This window comes from Anarhichas minor, unplaced genomic scaffold, assembly GCF_050575085.1.
Source record: "Anarhichas minor isolate MPS153535 unplaced genomic scaffold, ASM5057508v1 ptg000026l, whole genome shotgun sequence".
NCBI lineage: Eukaryota > Metazoa > Chordata > Actinopteri > Perciformes > Anarhichadidae > Anarhichas > Anarhichas minor.
The window spans coordinates 10,420,508-10,441,502 of NW_027466472.1; the positions used below are offsets into that span (position 1 = coordinate 10,420,508).

Below are 20,995 nucleotides of genomic sequence, written 5' to 3' on the forward strand. Positions count from 1 at the left end.
TATACGTTAATTCTGAGAAATCACGATTCTCTTAATTATAACCACAAATGTCCCCACAGTTCCCCTCTCTGTTTCTCACCTCCCTGTCACATGAGACTCTTCAAGTTTTAGTTCCTGGTAAATGCAAACACACTCATGAGTCTATTTGCTGGCGTCAACTTCTGGTTTCTGTCTTGCAGACGGACAGAGAACTGCTGAGTAACACTGAACCGTGGGACGCCACTTAAATGTCAGAGATCATCTGCTGGTGTTCACAAGGGGGAGTTTTTTCACTTTGTTTTCACTTGATACGTGAGGATTGGATACATGCAGATAGGAAGACTGTATATGATATCAACTTCTAGTTGTGTTACAAGGTATACACATCTTCACATTGAATCTTGTGGTGCTTCTCATAAGAATGATCATATTTAGATAGACCCACACAAAGATTTGCCTGAACTTTAAAGGTCTTGAAATCCAGTTCTGTATATCAGTATTCTGATATTATGAATTACTTAACATGCTTAAATGCTTAACAGTCATGGTTATATATTTTGGGGAGATATTACTTTAATGTGTGTTATAGCACAGAGTTGTGACAAAGTGGAGAGGGAGATTAGAGGATGATGTGCTACAAAGGTTCAAATCTGGGACATTGTGGTTGTGTGGTTGTGTGGTTTCGTCTAAAGTGGCATAGTGGTCTAAATGGTCTAAACCGTTTAGACCACTATGCCAATACCCAATACCCTGTATTCATAATTATGTGCTGTTTCGTATGTTGTATATTCACAAAAATCACACACTGAGAAGCTACTGTAAGCGTTGGCAAGCTTTCAAAGGGCTAGAGATGTAGACTCTCAAGTGACTATGTGACTAGTGAATATACAAAACTAGAGAGGCATTAGGGGCTGAGAGACGAAGGTAGTGATCATTCAGGAAGTAAATCTAAAAATGAGCACGGAGGGGAAATTAAGAAATCAGAGGAAGGCTCCAAAAGTTTCCAGAAGCAGCATCGGAGATCTGGTTGCGCAAAGGAATTGCAGTGTGAACGTCCAAGATGTGTATAAGTGTGCAATTCACAGATTGAAAGCCAATAGTATTTAAATGTAGTAGTAGCTAATAGTAGTTAAATGTACTAATAGTAGTTATATGTTAAAGGTTTATGCTTAGTTTCTCTGTTCTACTTTGTTGTCTTTAATGTCCTTGTTCATTTGTATATTCCATGTATGTTGAGAGCAATGTGTAAAGCGGAGTCAAATAAAGCTGATTCTGATAAAAAACCCTCAAAAAGGGCCACACATGAGTCACACATTTAAAAATGTGAACACGCATTGATCATTATCTTTATTTCCTGGATTCAATGACACAGCTTTTCTTTTCTCCAGCATTTCCTTGTACGGCCTATGAGCATACTGTGAAATTTACAGATACTGCATTAATTAAACTGAAATAATGTAGAATTGGATTTTATGGGAAAACAAGTCAAGTTCTCTCTCTGTGGCGAAGAAGATATTTTGGTTCAGGGACCTGACAGCTCAGCTGGTGTCATTTGAGCCACCATAGAGCTCGACACTGTGAAACAAGCTTTGACAGTCTCTGTCTTGCACAAAACCAGTCTGGCAGGTGGGAAACTGGTGTACTGGGCACGCCCATCTCTGTGAGCAGAAAAATGAAGGTCTGAGAGAATGATAGTTGCTGGAAGTGGGAGGTCTTAGGCAGGGAAGGCAGACCTACCTGTTGTTGCTTGGATGAAGGTCAGTAGAGTAGAAAGAAGAGGAGAAGAAAATAAAAGGGAGAGTAACCGTGTGGAACCACCATGCTGTAATCACTGCTTGGTGACTGAGTAAACTCACCTCCACTCTCCACTCTTTGCTGACCTGAGTCCGATGGCAAAGAATGACCCGGTAGGTTCTTCTTTTGTCTTTCTCTTAAAACACAAAACTCCCTCTTCATGCTACAGTGTGTCTCTTGTCCTCTCCTCTGACTTCAACTTTCCTCAAATCAATAGTCAAACTTCCTGCTTGATCTATACTCACCTGTCATGCAGACTCTGAATGGTGGCTCTTGGTCTATTTACCTGCCTCTCTGTTTGCTCTTTTTGAGTTTCAGTGTATTTATTTGTCTGCAAACTTGTGTTGTTCATTGCAATGGTTATAGGCATACCTCAGAGGTTTTATTTGTTTAAATTTACCTGCCAGGCAGCAGGGAGGAAGATATTTTGAATATAGCTTTCGTCTAAACCAACTGGGTTCTTTCTTAAGTTTCTATAGGGCAACACCTTTACACTTGCTTGAAACTCTTTAGACTACGAAGCTTTTTATTTTATTTTCACATTTTTGACAATGCATCTTTAATCCAATTAATCCTATTGGATCTGATAAACCAATTGGTGTTTATATTGGTTAATTTGTTTAAGAAGTATAACATTTGTGTCCACCTATTCTGGAAAACTTAGTCTTTTAGCTTATCTAAAAAAATCCAAAATTCGTATCTAAATTTGGAGATAATGGGATTTTCATTGAATATCTAGCTTTGTTTTGGTTGCATTCAAGCTCAGTTCACTCAATGCTCTTAAGAAATACACTGATCTGACTTGTATCAGCCTTGATTTCTTTTCGACCCTACAGACAAACATGAAGGGACACTTTAGTTTCCAGTTTCACGTCGGGTATCTTTGTAACTTTATATTTTCATAGTTATTGTCTAAGTAAAATACTGACCTTTCAAATGTGAAACCTCTTATCTTTTAATGTTTTTTCCAGTCTTTCTCCATGATAATGGGCAATAGGCAAACTATGCAAGATGATCCAAGTACAGTACTCTGTAATCTTTTAATTAAGTGGGGGGTGTGCTGCCAGTAGGTGTATTTTTGAAACTTGATCAGCGTGCAGTAGAAATGTCTTATGGAGCACCTTTTGTAGCGAGTCCATCCATAGCCAGTGTCACCTCAATAGGTTAATCCCTTCCTTTTTGCAAACATTTTTTAAGAAGATGATGACAAATGAAGAAGGGTCACAGCAGCTCATTGGCCATCCTCATTGGTTTTGGGAAACTAAATCTTGGCTTTCCCTGCACTAGCGGTGAGGTTAAGGCTCAAGACTGCCCAAATCAAGACTAATGTGACTGTTTTAAAACACAGTAACAGACACTGATTATGTCAAAACTCTGTTATGATGTCGAGCAACAAAAGTTAATTACAAAAAAGTTTTTCCTCATATGACCCGCCATGAACTTCCTTGTATTGTAACTTTCCGTAAATGCTTGGATGTCCAGGCCACAATGTGGACAAACAAGTTTAGTCATAAAATATTTTCCATTCCTAACATTCCAAAGTTGCATTCCACATACACAGCATAGCGCTATAATAAGTGCGTATAGCAAGTGTAGAGTTAAATGTATTTTCTCAATTTAAATTTAAAATTTAAGAATTAGTTTGACATTTGGGATATATCCTTATTTGCTTTTTTGCCAAGACTAAGATGAAATAACAAAACCTCTGTCACGTTTGTACATTAAACGAATAGCTAGAGCAGCAGCCGGTTAGCTTAGCTCACAAAGACTGGTATCGTAACCAAATCCAGCATCTCTAAAGCTAACTAATTAACACGTCAGATTTCGTTGTTTGAACTCAGACACAAACTTACTGTGCCTGGCCAAAATGTATTGCATACAATATTCCCCAGTAACACTGTTGTTTTTGTCCAGATAAAGTAGTGCGCTTTAGAAGTGGCGGTGTGCAGTTATTGCTAAGCTAACCAGCTGCTTGCCCTATAGCGACATAGTTTGCACAAAGACACAAGTGTGGTATCAACCTTCTCATGTAACTCTTGACAATCAAATAACTGCATTTCCTAAAATGTCAAACTATTTCTGAGAACAAATTTGTAACCTAAAAAAGCTAGTTCCTCTTTACTTAATCACTGATTCTTCTGGACCCTATTCTTTCATATTCATGGGAGAATGACAGAGATACACAGACCATTGGTAGTCTTAGAGGCCATTGTTTATTAACCAGGGAGAGAGTCTGACTCACCTGTTTATCATGAGTCATTTACAGTGAGCTCAAGTACTGATTACATTCTTTGTCTCGAGTTCTTGATATTGCTAACTAGGAGCTGTGAATCAAAAAGGGCAGAGGAGATAGCATGAACAGAAAAATGAGGAAATGAACCTGATCTTTCAGACACTGTTGCCGGAATACATCACATGTGTCTTTTTGGGTAAGGTTGTTACCTAGGTGTGGATTTAAACACATGCTTGATAATAGTGTTAGGATTGCATGGAGGACAAAAGCCTATGCTCAGTCCTGGGAAACAAAAACATGCAAATGATTTGCTTCTTTCGTCTTTATTGTCCGTCTAACTACCGAAATCATTATACCTAAATATAGCATTGTGTCTTGTTCCCAAAGGCAATATATGACACAATGGACAAAGACTCCACATCACATTGTGTGTTTTTAATAAGGGATTTATTTAACCCCTCGCTAGTTATTTACTTTCCCTCCGCCTTTTCTGTTTTTCCTCACAGAACGATCCCCCTCCTTCCTATTCTGTTGCCGTGCACACCCAGCCCCCCCTCAGGTCCTATGAGGAGGTGGTGTATGGCGTGGGTCCAGGCCTGACACCCTCCGCCTATCCACAATACATCCCCCAGTATGGACCACCTGTGGTTGTTACCCAAGTCCAACAGTCAAGCATACGTGAGTGATATTCACAGCTCATTTCCCTCATAATACAATGGATGCAGGTGTAGGAGCAAAACAAACGGAGACTGAGTTGTCCCAAGGATTATTAATGTGTGTTTGTGTATTTGTTTGTGTATTGTCTGTGTCCAGCCCCCAGCAGAAAGAGGAGGAGATGCTGCGATGGTAATGCCCAGTGTTACGGAGGGTCAGGGGGAACTTTACTGGTGCTCGGGCTGCTGGCACTGGCCATCTGGCTTGGAGGTATACTGTGCTTATCCTTACAGATCACTGGACATTGTCATTAACATTCATTTGCTAATCTAATTCCTTCATATTGCAACTGCAATATTACCCAATATTATTGTGAATAATAATATTATTATTCACAATATTTCCTGTGCCCTTGCAGTTTTGATAACGATAGATTTGTTTGCATTTTTGTGGTTTTGTTTTTGATAAAATGCATACTTTAAAAAGGGATTGTATGATGGAACAAAATGACTTTATTGCTGGTATATAATGCTTTATTTAGACATTAAAAATAACAATATTGGGTTGGCAGCTTCTTAAAAATATGTTTGCAGTACCCTCCTTTAACATCCCTAAACATATAACCCTTTTATACAGTTAGCTTTTTATTAAGTAAGCCTGTTTTTCCCCCATTTCCATAGATCTTTGTTGGCATTTATAAAATATTGGTTGTCTATTGAATTGTAAAATTGTTATGCAAATTTGATTACCGTGGTAAAGTAGTTATAAAGATTGAACGGATATTCATTAAGTGAGAGAGACGGAGGTAATGTATTCATTTAAGTTGCATTTTACTGTTCCTATTTTATGTCAACATAGTTTTCGTTAACTATAACAATAAAGGCACACTCTACCTCTCCTCATCCACACTCATTACTACCCCAACGACAGTTCGTTATGGCACCCGGTTTGCAACAGCAGCAATCCTCAACACTGAGCCTAATGATGAAAAAGATGAATATCCGTCTTTGCCAAACTCTGACACCTGCCCCAACAACACTGTCCTATGTGATGGAATAAGTGACTGCCAACTGGGCAGTGACGAAACAAACTGTCGTGAGTAGGCACCTGTACACACACACACACACACACACACACACACACACACACACACACACACACACACACACACACACACACACACACAGCACACAGGCCAAAGACTCCACATTACTGCTGCATTGTGCATAACCCAGTGAAGAGTTGTGCTAAGTTGTCCTCTTTCTTTTTTTTCCCTCCAGTGAGGTTTGGCAAGGACAGGAGTCTGCAGGTCAGGACATCACAAGATGGCCGCTTCCAACCAGTGTGCTTCAAAAACTGGAACAAGAGATACGCCGACCTGACCTGCGCTCAACTGGGATTTAGAGAGTAAAGAATGATCACTCATAACTCAATTATAGGGTTATTTTGTCAAACATAACTGAAAGTGTGCTAAACAACATGTAAAACAGCAGCAGATTTCCAACATCTAAATATTTATAACCATTCCCCATCATCATTCGGAGCTAGCTCAGGCTTCAATAAAGGAGGGATTTATCCAGTCTTTTTGCCGGACCCAAATTCATCAGCAAATAGCGAACATGTGGGCTTCTGTCTCCAACCTGTAATTTACCCACTGAGATCCATCTAATTTCTCCTCACCTGCTGCTGTGTTTATGGTTGAATTGATTCTCCACAGGGTCTCCCTGGGGTGTCTCAGTGTGACAGAAGCAGAATGAGTTTCCAGACTCAATCACGCATTGTTTCAACAAAATGATCTCTGTATATCCAAGTTTATCTGTTTAGCTTTCTGAACTACTTTTCCCTTTATCTCCAGGTCCTATATCAGCAAAGCAGTTACATCCCAGGACTCCATTGGTTTAACATTGACAGACAGCTCATCTTCCCATATCCAGGGTCTGGTTAACGTCAGGTAAACAATCTAGTCCTTTCTTGGGCTGTCCTTGACCAAAACAATTATTACACCCGTACTTTTTTGACAGATCTGTAAAACTGAGTTTCTCCACAAAAAATGACAGAAAAGCACAACTTTATATCATGTGTTTGCTAGAGATGATAAGTCTTCAGTGTGAAAATGCACAAAGAAGGACTAATCGACAAAATAAATCATAGTCGACTAAGACCAAAACGACCGATTAGTCGACCAAAAGGGGGCAGTCCTAGTCCTTGTCCCGCTTATGATCATTCCAATATCTTTGTTATTTGTGGAAGCAGTTAAAAACATATTACCCCTACAGGCTAATTATCTGCTTTTTATTCATTTTTAATACTACAGAAAACAGCAGAAAGGTGCACATTCGATTACTGCATGTACTTATGATAACTGACATGTTTTTCTCATTACGTAGCCAACCCTGTCCAGAACAGAAGACTGTCTCCCTGCAGTGTGTGGGTAAGGAGCGTCCATCTGTTCCTAAAGCCATATGTCACACACAGTCGCTCTCTCTTCCTCTGTCCCTGTCTTACACACACAGTATAACTATGACTGCAAATTCAACTATTTAAAAAAATCAGTACTTGATCAATATCACTTGACATTACTGTATATGTTTTTGATCATTTAGAAAAATTATGAAATTACTTGACTTCTTTGAATCTTAAATCTAAACACAGAGACCTCGGAGTTGGGGTGACAAGGTTAAATATCAACAATGACAAAACCAAGACTGAGATACCATATCCAAAAATATGGCAAATATGGAGTGTAGCATGCAAGCTAGTATGTGGTATAGTCCTGGCACCGCAACACAACATACCCTTTCAATCATTACCTAACCATCAGTGCTTTGTGTTGTGCTTTAGATCTTATAAAACGTGTCACGTCTAAACAAAAGAATAGTAGCCCTTTGTTTCGTAAAGTTGTAACAATGATCATTCAATCACCACCATTTCACTGAAACTCACTAAACATTAATATTGAATTATCTCTCAACCTTATATTAGGATGTTTTAGCTGTTTCTTCGGTATTGTACATTATCTAACATTGTCTTCTGTTCCCAGATTGCGGTCGGCAGGAGTCGACATCCCGGATTATTGGGGGCACCGTAGCAAAGGTGGGTCAGTGGCCTTGGCAGATGTCGCTGCACTTTAGAGGATCCCACACCTGCGGAGGAGTCTTGATCTCTCCTGACTTTGTGCTGACCGCTGCCCACTGCTTCCTGAGGTGACTGACTGCATGAGAAAATCCGTCTTGGCATATTTCCTACAACTTACTCCATGGTTTTATGTGTGTTTATTTGTGTCTCAGTATCCATGCTGTACATTGTAAGCACAAAACTGCATATTGTTGAACTGATACATTTTATAATTTACAATGCAAAGATTTCGAGTCTTCGCTGCTGAAAATATAAGCACCATTTCCATGGCGATATGATGGTTTCCATTGAACAGTATCTTTCTGTATTACAGCAGCAACTCTTTTGCTCTCTTGGAGAGAAACTGGAAAGTGTATGGTGGAGCTGTGTCTCTGGATCAACTACCTGAACCCTTTTTGGTTGAGAGGATCATACTCAATGAGAACTACAACAGCAAAACTAATGACCAGGACGTCGCTCTGCTCAAACTTACATCTCCAGTTAGTTTCGATGGTTAGTCACATCTTCACTTTATTAAAACAATGTTGATGTTCATCCTTCCTTCATAGCTGAGGCTGCGGTCAGAATTCGGTTTTGAAGTCAGCACCTGGTTAGCTGTCATGGTCTAAATCTGATGCAGCAAGAGAAGAGTCAGGAAATGCAACAAGAGCTGTTTAATCAGGAGGGAATATGTTCATATAAAATGTAGCATGACCCGGTGGGGGATAGAAAGACAGTCCTTCTGCCAGCTGATCTGTGGTCAAGAGCCTATATCATTAAGCATTCACTCTACAGCTAAAACGTCTTTTAACAAGTCTCTATTTTTTTTTACATTCTTTCAACATTGTGCCATCTGGAAAAAACAATACAGAGTGACTGCTTTTGAAATGTTTTTCTTTTGCTCTTCGGTCTTAGCTTTTAAAGTACTGAGTCCACAGTCTGTGGCAAAAACCGTTAATCTGATTTGCCCAGCGCTGTGTGTTTGTGTGTGTGTGTGTTTGTACATCTGTTTACAGTACTATCCTTTTAAGAACACAAGGTTGCTGCTGTGTTTGCTAAAGTTAAACATGTATTTTTGTGTTTTCCAGCTAATGTCCATCCGGCTTGTCTGCCAGCTTTTAATGAGCAAGTTGACAATGGAAGGAGGTGCTGGACCTCAGGTTTTGGCACCACTGAGTTCGGATCAGGTAAAACTGGAATATGGAGCTGAGTTTACTAGAAATGTAACAAATGATATAATAAGGTTTACAGCTTGGTTTATTGGATCAGCTTCCACTGTAGCAGTCATGTGGTCTGCTTTAGGTGCATCTGCATTTATTTCTTAAAAGTGTATGTCCTTGTTAATTTTCTACTATTATAATTGTTCCATTCTACAGAAGCCCTGTAGATAACTGTATGTTGTAAAAGGTTGGTCTTGGGTCTAAGGATAACTAATTGTTGTTTACCCACTTACCGACTGGAATATGTACGGCTATACGTATTTGGCCAGAGTTAAACAATAAAGCTGAAAAAGGTTCAGGTAACTCTTAAAAATATAACTTTCCTTATGAAAACAGGCAAACAGAGATGGTCAGCTGCATATAGAGTAAGAATGAGTAACACTTGACCGGATCAGAGCACACGTGCATGTTTTCCAGAAAGCAAGAGCAGTCAGGCAGTAGCCAAATAACAGGCAGATCTACTGTCATCCCAGGAAGTACAGGCAGAAGAAAAGTCTGGACCCCTAAGGGAACATGGATGATTTATCAGAGAGTAAATAATGGCTGCCCTCTATATAGTGAGACTGATAGTGAATGAGATATAGATGGACCTAAAACTTTATAATGGCTGATGGGCAGGTGCAGAATGACAGTAAAAAAACACAGGAAATAAGAATGCACCTGATTAATTAGAAAAGCTGGAGACAAAAGAAGAGAAGATATGACAGTGGACTATGGCAGTTTCTATATTTATTAATCAACCAATCCTTTGCTTGATTAATACATTTGTAAATAATAATAATGATATAATAATAATAAATATAATAAATTTGTAAGCTCAATGTAAAGTTTCCCGTTTATTCAGTCAATATTTTTGACATATTTTAGAGCCTTGATTTTAAACTTAATTAGCTTTTTTTTTTTTTTTTTTTCAATATAGCCACTGTCTCCAGGGAACTGTTGGAAGTGACTGTGGACATCATTAGTACACGAGTGTGCAACAGCCGCAGTGTGTATCGAGGCGCCGTGACCAAGCACATGCTCTGTGCCGGGGACCTCAACGGAGGCAAAGACTCCTGTCAGGTGAGCAGTCAATTACAAGGGACAGGTAATCAGATGAATATGCATTGTGCCTTTAACATCCAGCTAACTTCAGAGTAAAACTTATGTTAACTATGAACTATTACAGGGTGACAGTGGTGGACCTCTGGTGTGTGAGGGTGCGAACCGTTGGCACCTGATCGGGATCACCAGCTGGGGATCTGGCTGTGGTGGAAGAAACAGACCTGGCGTTTACACCAAAGTCCAAAGTGTTCTGCCTTGGATCTATAGCAATATGAAGAAGAACATATGAACTAAATGAATAATGTAAGAGGGTGTGTTTGACATTCAAATGACTTAGATGCATTTAGATTAAGGCTACAGGTTTTCACCATTCTTCACACTTCCTGTGCCTACAGAAAGAGATCAAGAGCCATGATGTCCCTTTGTCTCCTGCTGGCGGTCTACTCCCCCAAATCCCCCTTCCCTAATCAACCCTGCACTATGAAGTTGAGACATGGATGGATTCACACATAAAACAATGAATTAATGAGGAGATACTTAGAGACAGAAAAGCACACAGGTGAACTGCTTGGCGGCTGTGATGTGTATTACCTGAACCTGATTATTGATACACACCAATCAATACGCTGACTTCAGTCTTGCATTCTTGATTTTATTCGTCTGCCTCTTGGTGTCACAGTCATACAGTATTCTTGTGTTTGCCTTCTTTAAAGATGGCTGGCCCTTCTCTTATGTGTTCTGTGCCAATGAAACGGTCTACTGTGATCTCCTTTGTTCGTTTGAAAATGATACTCTTTAAAAATGATTTATGATTGTAGTGGTGGGTTTTTTTTCTCCCTCAGGGACGCATCTCAGGCGTTTCTATCGTGACTGTTTCCCATATTGAAATAAAAAAGGACACTTTATAATCACTTTGTGAGGAAAGCAAGCAAGTGGACCCTTAACATAGTTTACTGTTCTAATGTGTGGGATCCCTGAGCATTAATCACTGAGCACAAAAATAAAGATGAAGGAAGATTCTTAGTTTGGAGTTAATCCATCACGAGCTGGCTTAATGCTGGGGGTATATGATGAGAGAGAGAGAGGGAGAGAGGGAGAGAGAGAGAGAGAGAGAGAGAGAGAGAGAGAGAGAGAGAGAGGAGAGAGAGAGAGAGAGAGAGAGAGAGAGAGAGAGAGAGAGAGAGAGAGAGAGAGAGAGAGAGAGAGAGATCAACTCAATGAAAAAGCAGTCACTCCCTCCAGGAGTCACATTGTTATCCATCACATCTATTTTTCCAGGACATGTCGATGTGAGCAGTGTGCACATATTGACATATGATAATATTTTGGAAAAAGCCTTCTGATAGCTGTCTGATTTTTTAGGGTGGATATCAGTTTGTTGACCAACTGCTGGAGAAACAAGCGGTAAGTTGATGTCATAGATGGTGTTCTTATTTTGTTGTATCAGGAGGCGCCATAATAGCCACGAAAGACGGCTTGGAAGGGAACGCGAATTTGAATAATATTGATTTAGTATTAGCTAGTTTTGAGCACACAGTCCGTTGTAAATAAACCGTGTCAGGCTAGAATACGATTTTACATTGATCACGCACATTTATAAGTGACATTAATTTACGCCAATTTATGCGTGCTGTTTGCAATATTTAGGCTCCACGCCCTTGGAGGTGGTCCGTGCGCGCATCAGTTTGCAGAGATGCCATTGCTTGTTGTTCATCAGTGCTATACATATATAATGAGGGTGTGTCTGCTGGCACTGATCACTATAACCTGGTTGCGCTGCAAAAAAAAACAAGATTCACTTTCTCTCACTGCACGCCTTGTAACAGTAAATTGAAAACCAAATATCGGTGGTCGTGCGTGATGTCAAACGGCTATCTGAAGAAGAAAAGGACAAGGCGCAACAAGGCTCGTTTTTCTGCTCCATCAGGTGATCCACAGGTTGCGCGACGCACAAGTGGATGAATGCGCAGACGTCACGCATCGATTGTTGAATTAAAGGCTATTGTGCCAAATGTTTACATGATAATGGAGAGGTTATCGCTGCGTTATTGTGGTCGGTCTTTGTTGTCGGAGCGCAACACAGGTAACAAAAGCCACCGAATTTACAACCACTACCCCCTAAAGCTGATGTATTTAATTATGAAGGGATGTGTAGAGATTGTGTGGAATACCGACTGGAGTCAAAACGTCTAGTTTGGACTTAAAAGCTGCGTGCCGCACCCCTCGCTCCTGTTTATGTGCGAACTCCATCCACCATTTCTCATTCGGCGCCAGAATATTTTTTAGATGCATGCTGTTACCATGGAGATAAGTGGACACTATGGAACGACGCACCGTGTTGCCATGGGGATGTAACATCATTATGGTGACAGATATATAGGGAGTCAAGTTGTTGCTTTTTCCACTAAAGGTTATGGAGACCTGTGGCGTGACCTATTTACCTGCCCTACATTCTCTATTAATTAATGTTGAACAAATGCCCTTTGAATTGAAACGGGGACTTTTGCATTTAATATGTTTTAATACTTACTGTAGAAGCCCCAGGGTCATTGGTCACCAAACACATGTCCTGCACACACACACATACACACACGCATAGTGAAATGGGGAGATTTGGCACAATGATGCCAATCAACCTCACATTTTAGATCCTGCATTTAAAGAGATACACACGCATAAATACACATCCAACAAAACAGACATACATATATATTGTCTCAGCAACACATACATTTAGAAAGGGCAGTATTTCACGTGAAGTTGCACCTGCCAGAATTACAGCGATCCGACCATGAAACATAAACAGCAAGCCAGGGAGAAGGACCATCATTTTATATAACACTTAATCTCTGTTATTGTGCACAGAATAGGATCCTGAGCAATTGAGTGATTTTGTGGGGTGTGGTCTCATGTAAAAAAAACACACATACAATGGAAACTGCAGGCACATCAGTCATTTGAATATAGTTTTTATTTTGTGACCATGTCTACTTCTTTTCAATAAAGTCATCAGTCAAATTGTAATTTTAGATGTTTGTGTCTCGTTGGTCTTAAGCTTGTCTGAGACTCACACATTTGCCAAATAGTATGATGTCAAAGGTTTGATCGATATGTTGTTCATGTCTCAGAGACTGGTGAGCACTCTGCTGCCATATAGTCCACTTTATCGTCTCACTGCTCCCGCTGCTCTTGGTTGTGTTATCTCTTTGATTGGCCTCTTCTTTATTCCACTCCCACATTTGCCTCACCACATTTCCTGACCTTCCTTTTTTAATGCTCTATGTATTTATGTTTTATATTATACAGGAAATGCCACTATCATACAACAGAGTGCCCTTCGATTGCCCTTACTCCTCAGACAGTGTCTGCCTGCCCTTTGCCTGCACTCTCCTGCTAGACAATGTCTGTCCCTCTCTGCTCATCTTCTATCCCCGCTATCTTTCAGCCTGCCCTTTCCTTGTTTCCACATTACAGAAAACAGCCTCGCTGCCTGCTATTTCCTTGTTCTCCCCGAACAGATACAGTCACCCTGCCTGCCCATTTCTTGTCCTCCCAGACAAAGGGGAGCCTGGCTGTGGAACTTGATATTTGCTGAACAATAGAGCAGTTAAGGAAAGATGGAGTGGTAACCGCTCAGGTGCCATGTATAATAGCGGGGGAGAGAAAGGCTGGCATTGAATAGCAGATTGAAACATCACATCTGGCAGTGCCATGGTGCCACACACCCTAAAGGATTCTCACAGGAGAAACGTGTGACACTGACCCACTTAAAAGAGATACATATTACATCCTATCAACCGTTTTATTGTTTACAGTGATTTTCTATATTTATTTGAGGTTTAGAAAAGTATATGTTTTAACAAATATGAAATAAAATAGAGCCAAACTGATCCGGTTATTGGTGTATAGGAAGAAATTGTTGTCCAAAATTGCTAACCCTACTTGGTTACATTTCTCTAACCAACTTGTTGAACATATCTCAAGGTATTTTGTTTTGAAGGATGAAATTCTCTGATAACTTCTAAAGTGAAATTACCATCAATAATCAATGCAAAACTTCTCTCAAATTGAGTTTTGTATCGCTTAAAGATCTGCTTCTTTTGTCTTTAAAAAGGGGTCAGGTATTATGGTGTGAATGGACGTCCAGCGTTTTGAGTCTAACTGACTATCTTTGGTTCTTCCAGAACCAGTGGCGGTCGTCCAACATGCCACTCAACCCTGAACACTCACTGTCTTATATTGTATGTCATTAACAAGTGTCTTCATGAGAGGAGACACAATAGGGCATCATATATTCTGCCTTTCCATTAGTATCAGATTGACAGAACTATCTTTTACATTATTTAGGAACATTTCGTTAATGGCGAAGTAGCCGCCTGATGCACAATTCCAATGTTCTTTAAATGTAGTAATTTAGTATCCTGTGCTGATGAGAAAATGTCATAATAACATTAGAAACATCGTTTGAGAAGTGAGAAAAATCATGAAAACATCATTATTGTGGGAACAGATTTCTTTCTGTTGTGGTGGCAGCATGAAGCTGCCGTATGAAGGGCACACCTGCCTTAGCGTGAACGGTTTTGCCGACTCTAGTATTCAATCTGGATCAGTTTATTATGTATCTGAAGTTAGGTATAGTTTGGGCTCGCCATCAATCGTTACCTCAGATGTGAAAAAAGATGTCTCTTTCAAGATGTGTATATGTGATTTAAAAACTATATTGTCATATTGAATAATTCATATCTGGGTTTGGTCTTAACTAGACTTTAAAAGTGCCGCTCTGAATAATAACTTGTTTTTTCATAACACGTACTCAGTCTTGAGTGAGAATGAGAATCCTCTCTGAAATTCTCTTTTGTCACCATATTCATGAATGTTAGATTAATTTAGTATTACAACCAACTAAATACCCCTCAGCTCAGCCCCTCCCCTCCCTAGCATTTAGGAGAACTACGGTGGCCTTCAGGTAGGAAAAGGGTATCTTTAGGATTTTAGTACAACTAGGGGCTACTCTTATCAATACTCGGTTCTTCTATATTAGTAAATAATTGTTTTGTAAAATGTATGACATCCATCAGTATCAGTCATACCTCCTGTCTTCTGTCCAAGCAAAAATAATCTTTTGCTTGTGTAAACATAGCACTGGTGGCAGGCAGGTTTCACTTTTGTTTAACATGTTTACAAAAATATTGATAACGTATTGGCTTTTTATTTGCAAATATTTTATTGCACGTACGGTAACAAGTGTAGTTGCCGTCAACTTGAGTATCCTTCACTTCACCACAATGGCATCTCTGCTCGCCCTGAAGAAAACTTAACGATTCTTAGTTTCGGGCAATAATACATTGATTAAAACTTAGTTATGAATATTATATTGAATATAATAACCCCCCGTAAATGTTACACACTGTCCCTTTAACGATTCAGTCCAACGTCACATAGGGTTTATTTCCATTTTAAGATCAGATGCCATTAGTCTAATGGATGCCATAGGCCTTCGGTTCCTCTGTTGTCATCTTCTGTCACATTATTTCATAAAAGTCCTTGTTAGCAGTCTGTTGCTCGATGACTCACAAATCAAATATACGAAGCGTCAACATACAAACCACAACTGGGCAGGAATGCTACCTCGGTAGCTTTGCTAATGACTCATATATGACTCATATGACTTATAATGGACTCATTTAAGTGCACTACATGTCCTCTACAACTGATACTCACTGAGACAGTCAGATGACATGTAGGCAGCCAGGTGGCACTGTCAGATAAGAGTGGTAACGCCTGAGTTAAAGAAAACTTTTGGACTCTTGAGAGCTTTATACAAATGCGTCCATGGCCTGAGAATACATGTTTTACCGTAGATTTGTCACTTTCTATTATTTCAATGTGGAGATTGGACATGCCTCATCAAATATATTGCTGTCAAATCTTGTTCCCCATCTGTATTCGCCTATATTGAACAATCACTCTCAATACTCCCTGCTAGGGCCGGCATTTATTTACATTTAGAAAAGCCAGCTTTCAACGACAGGAGGGAGACCTAAAGGTTGATGTATAATAACTACATCACCAGACACTTTGTTTGCACTGCAGATTTTGGTGGGGAATTATACTGCTCACAGATATTGATTTATGACTTGTTGTTGCCACCAAGTCTGCATTTGTAGAATTGTCACATTTAGTAACACGTTCACAATGAGAAATCAGTACCTTTTAAAAACCTGTCTTTTAGGGAGTTTAATAAATGTTGAATACACATTTACTTACTCTATCTACACAATGTTTCTTATGTTCAGATGTAGTGCTTTGACTTGCTAAAACAAAACCACAACACTTTGATCACAGTTTAGTTCCTAATAGCAGATATTATATGGGGGGGGGGGGGGGGGAATAGGGCGTTTTGAGTTGGCCGTGAACATTTTGTAGTTAAGTTAGACATAAATGGTTCATCTTCACATTTTATAGGGGACGCAATTGGCATGTGTGCATTAAATAGCCTCCATGAAAATAGGCCAAGGTTGTGAGATGTCCACAGGGAGGCAAGAGTAATCTCTGCCAGGAAAAGAGAACATGTATGCAGGCTTTGAACATGGATCGTTGTGCAAGATAAAAACTATACCTGTAGGCCTTTTATCTCAGTTAAACTCCAGGGGTTTGGATATAGTATTGTCTGATGTGACTCCCCTTTTACACGTATGATATTGAATGTGTGCTAGTGTGTGTGTGTGTATAAACGGTATGTGTATATGTGTTGATTGTTTCAGGGGAATATATGCTGGTGTAGTGTAGCTTCCTAAATCAGACCTCTTTCACTGTAATTTTTTTCATTCCCTCTCACCCTCCCTCTTTATTACTCTATGTCAACAGTCGCCATGGAAACTATTTTGCTCTTCCTCTCTTCACTCCTGGTGTGTGTGGCTGGTAAGTACCCCCCCCAACTCACACAAGCACCCACATACTCGCATACAAACACACAGGCTTGAACACACCAATTGTCCATCGGGAGGCAGTGTTGCGTCAGGGAGTGACGTTACACGAAAAGGCACTCTCTGGGTGTGGGCTCGTAGCAAAACATCAATTACTGCTTTGGAGCTTCGTGTGCGGGTTTCACAGGTTTGCTGTGTCACTGACTGTGTGTGTGAGGTCTGCTTATAGTGGATGATTAAATGTAAAACACATAAACACATGCTCACAGCTACACACTGTAAATAGATGATGAAGCTTGTGTTAGACAAAGCAAAGATAGAGAAATACATAGTGTTGACATATTTCTCACTCACAGTCTCCCACTATACCTGATTTCCTGTGTTTCTCCTTTTTCCTTTTTCCTTCCACCCTCTGACTCAAACCACTTCCTCCTCTCTTCGCTGCCTCTCAGCTTTATCAGAGATCAGTGAGCAGCGTGAGTACAATTGATGTCATCTCTAATGGGGTCACACGCAGTCCGAAAAGCCACATTGGTGTCTCCATTGGTTTCCAGATCAAATCAGACCCTTATTGATTGCTCTACTGCAGCGAACAGTCAGATGTATGGATTAAACCCAAGAATGACCAGATCCAACTGTGTTGATTTGATTATTTTATAGATTGAAATCATTGCTGATGAGATGAGAGTGGTTATTTGGTAGGAAAGAGAGCTGATAAGGAATCTGTAATATATTGATGTATGTACATTATGTATATTTATACATAACAAAATATATGAACAATGCATTGAGGGTTTGCTATAGCATTATTTTTTCAAACTTTATAGCCAGACAAGTATTTGACAAATGAACTATGGTTACGGTTGAGGTCTTTTACAAAGTCGGTGAAGGGTGACTCAACTCTTTACCTTTAATCAAATGTCCTTCACTCATGTTGCTGATCGGGAGGGAGAGGATACGGGTTAGATGAACAATTTAGACCTCAACCACATTCTTTGGAAATAAACAGCTGAAATCTAATTGCTCACCTTATTCTACCATACTACAATATTTCTCTCCTAGCTACCCACAGTCAAGTGTGGTCTAATATGATTGCAGAGGTTAGCTAGTCACCCCAAATCCCATTTGATTGGATGCATTTGTTTAACTGCCACCAAGTTCAAGTTGAGCCATCAAAAATAATTTTACATTTTACAGGAGGAAGAATTATGTTGTAAAACTGCTCAAAGAATACACATTCTGTATGGAGCATGAGATAAGGGAAAAATCAACACAGAGACACAGGATTAGAAAATATATGTTTCATCTCACTTGTCTTTTGTTGTGTTTTTAACCAGATTGATCGAATCTGAACACATTGGTTCTAAATATGTGGTTTCCATTACATTTTTACAGATGACAAGGGGACAGTTGAAAACCCATTTGTTTATGGTAAGTTTAGAAAAGTCTGTGTTTTCTGTAAGCACCGGCCAGTGTCTACACATAAATATACCTTTTGCAATGAATGGCACATTGATTAAATGTCTTTCTCCTTCTCCTGTACCTCTCATTCTGTCATCGTCTTCTTCTGTAGACTATGAGAGCCTGAGGATTGGGGGATTGGCGTTTGCCGTGGTGTTGTTCACACTGGGCATTCTTCTCATCCTTAGTAAGTTGACCTCTCTGTGTGGGTATCATTTTATTATGTGTACAAGCACTCAATGTATTTGAGCGTTACAATCAAATTAAAAATTATTATCAGTAATGGAATGAATCATTATTTCCACACTATGTTATTACTCCTTGTTTTCACAGTTTATTTTTATTGATTATAACGTAATATATTATATATACGTATATCTTTGTCATCGGGTAAGAGTGAACCACTGTTAACGGTGATGACACAGACAATGCATCTAACTAATTAGACCTCTGATCAACACAGCTGATGATTTCTCAAATTTCTAGGTCGACGATGCCGCTGCAGTATCAACCAGAAGCCCAGGTATGTCAGTGTCCCTCTCTGATTAAAAAAACAACAACAAGCAAACAAAGCCTTTTGCAATGTCTTTTTTCATACAACATGATTTGAGTCATATGACAACCTGTGGATCCTCTCTTCAGGGCCCCCAGAGACGAGGAGGTACAGGAGGAGAACCTGATTGTCTCCAAGGGTAAGATGCACATTTTAACTCTGTCAGCTCCTCTCACCTCTGGCTCACCTCGAGACACACATCCATAATTGAGTTTCCCTTAAGGAGTGCCCATTGGACAGGGGAGGATGGGGGGCATTTGCTCTGTGTGCATGTGTCCGCACATGTTGAACTGTACTGTACGTGTGTGCGAGAGAGAGAGACAGAGAACATACAAGCTAAACTTGAGGTAACTGCTGACCTTTCTCCAAGGCATATCACAAGTTTGACTTCATACCTTCCAAGGTTTAAATTCACTTTCATCAAGTATAGAAATCAACCAGCAAACAGTTGTTGAAAACGTTGTCACCTTTACATTTATTTCAGTCAAAATTAGGTTATCATAACATTTAAGGGACATTTCACCCCAAAATCAAAAACACATAGTTTTCTTACCTCTGACCTGTGCTATTGATCAATTTAGATTGTTTTGGTGTGACTGTCCTAGTTTTGGAGATATCAGCTGTAGAGATGTCTCCCTTCTCTGGAGTATAATCAGACCATATGGCACTCGGCTTATGGTGCTCAAAGCAGATCTTGTCGTGAGCGGTTTCATGGAGGAACTATTTTCTTTCAACCATAGTTCCGACATGAAACTGTTTACAACAAGATCTATGGAATATTTTGACTAACAGGGTCATGTTGTATATTCCAAAGAAGGCAGACATCTCTCTGGCCGACATCTCCAAAACCAGGCATCTCACACCAAAACAATCTAGATTGATAAATACAGCTAAGAGGAAATGTATGCATTTTTCGATTTTGAGGTGAACTGTCCCTTTAAATTTAGTTTCAAGCATGTAGTGTTTTAATATCCCTCCCCGTTGCATTTGAGGATGTTCTAACTTTTCAGATTTTCCCAGTTTTAAATGAAAGAAACTTTCAAATGCGACGTCAACGCTGTCGAACCGAAAGCTGATTGGTTCCGAGATTGCAATCGAATAGAATAGAATAGTAGAGTAGAATAGAGTGAGGGAATTGGAACCTATAATTCAACAGTATTTGCACAAGTATTCAACTTTTAACTTATTTCAAAGGTTGAAATTTTAGAGAAGACAGAAAGAAAGATAAATATTCAGATCTTTTGCTCAAATTAAATTGGATATAACACACAAAAACCCACTTCACTTGTATTTGAGTAATTGTACTTAGTGGTAGACGGTAAGAAACAAAGCTCATAGTGTTTATTAGAAAAATGTCACAATCTTAAATATTGTGAGTATTACCAGCTCTTAGTGAGTAGCAGGGCTGTCACCAGTCCTCTGAGTGATGGATGTAAGCGAATGACTGAGAGAGAGAAGGCCCGGAATTTTTAGGCAGGTTTAATTTTGCACCCGTGCTTTAACTAAATTGCTCACCTTTGACCTTTCAGCTGCAGCGGCTGCCAAAGAGGCTCCAGCGGAGAACTGAGGCAACTCCACCGGACTGAGCTGCCTTCTGAAATGACCATGGGTGATTATTATAAGTGGTTATATGGAAGGGTAACAGGGAAGTTATATGTTAAGAAGGGTAATATGTACTGTATATAAAATGTTTAGCCTCTGAGACAAAACCTTCCGCCCATTGTGCTCCATTGTGACCGTGCCAGTCCCTCAGTGCTCTTGTCCGTTCCTGTGCCTTTCTGTGACAGTCTCTCACTCCGGTTCTTTGTCTTAGCCAGTAGCACCTTCGACACCAGATTGTCTTTGAAGACTGAGAAGAGGTTTTAATGTTCTGTGGTCTGCTGTTCTTTGTTTTGTATTTATCTATTGCCTTTAGGTTTTAGAATACGTCAATATGTTGTTTATTTTGTCAACTGTCCTGGATAATGTTTGTCATATTTGGATTATAACATGTATGCATATATACTGTATACATATA

General features: G+C 39.7%; 2 protein-coding genes across 2 annotated transcripts; both read left to right on the forward strand.

Annotated features, from left to right (window-relative positions):
* Positions 1-1,868: 1,868 nt before the first annotated feature.
* Positions 1,869-10,327, forward strand: tmprss13a (transmembrane serine protease 13a). The gene is made up of 12 exons (XM_076100588.1): positions 1,869-1,886; positions 4,513-4,684; positions 4,820-4,930; positions 5,591-5,755; positions 5,941-6,067; positions 6,516-6,611; positions 7,048-7,091; positions 7,701-7,863; positions 8,109-8,287; positions 8,863-8,961; positions 9,914-10,056; positions 10,163-10,327. Exons 1-12 carry the CDS (start codon positions 1,869-1,871, stop codon positions 10,325-10,327), a joined length of 1,482 nt encoding a protein of 493 aa, XP_075956703.1.
* Positions 10,328-16,910: 6,583 nt separating this feature from the next.
* On the forward strand, positions 16,911-20,545 carry fxyd6 (FXYD domain containing ion transport regulator 6). Its single transcript, XM_076099857.1, has 7 exons — positions 16,911-16,959; positions 17,417-17,440; positions 18,360-18,395; positions 18,538-18,612; positions 18,912-18,948; positions 19,068-19,117; positions 20,514-20,545. The coding sequence occupies exons 1-7, from the start codon at positions 16,911-16,913 to the stop codon at positions 20,543-20,545; spliced, it is 303 nt and encodes a 100-aa protein (XP_075955972.1).
* The last annotated feature ends 450 nt before the right edge of the window (positions 20,546-20,995 follow it).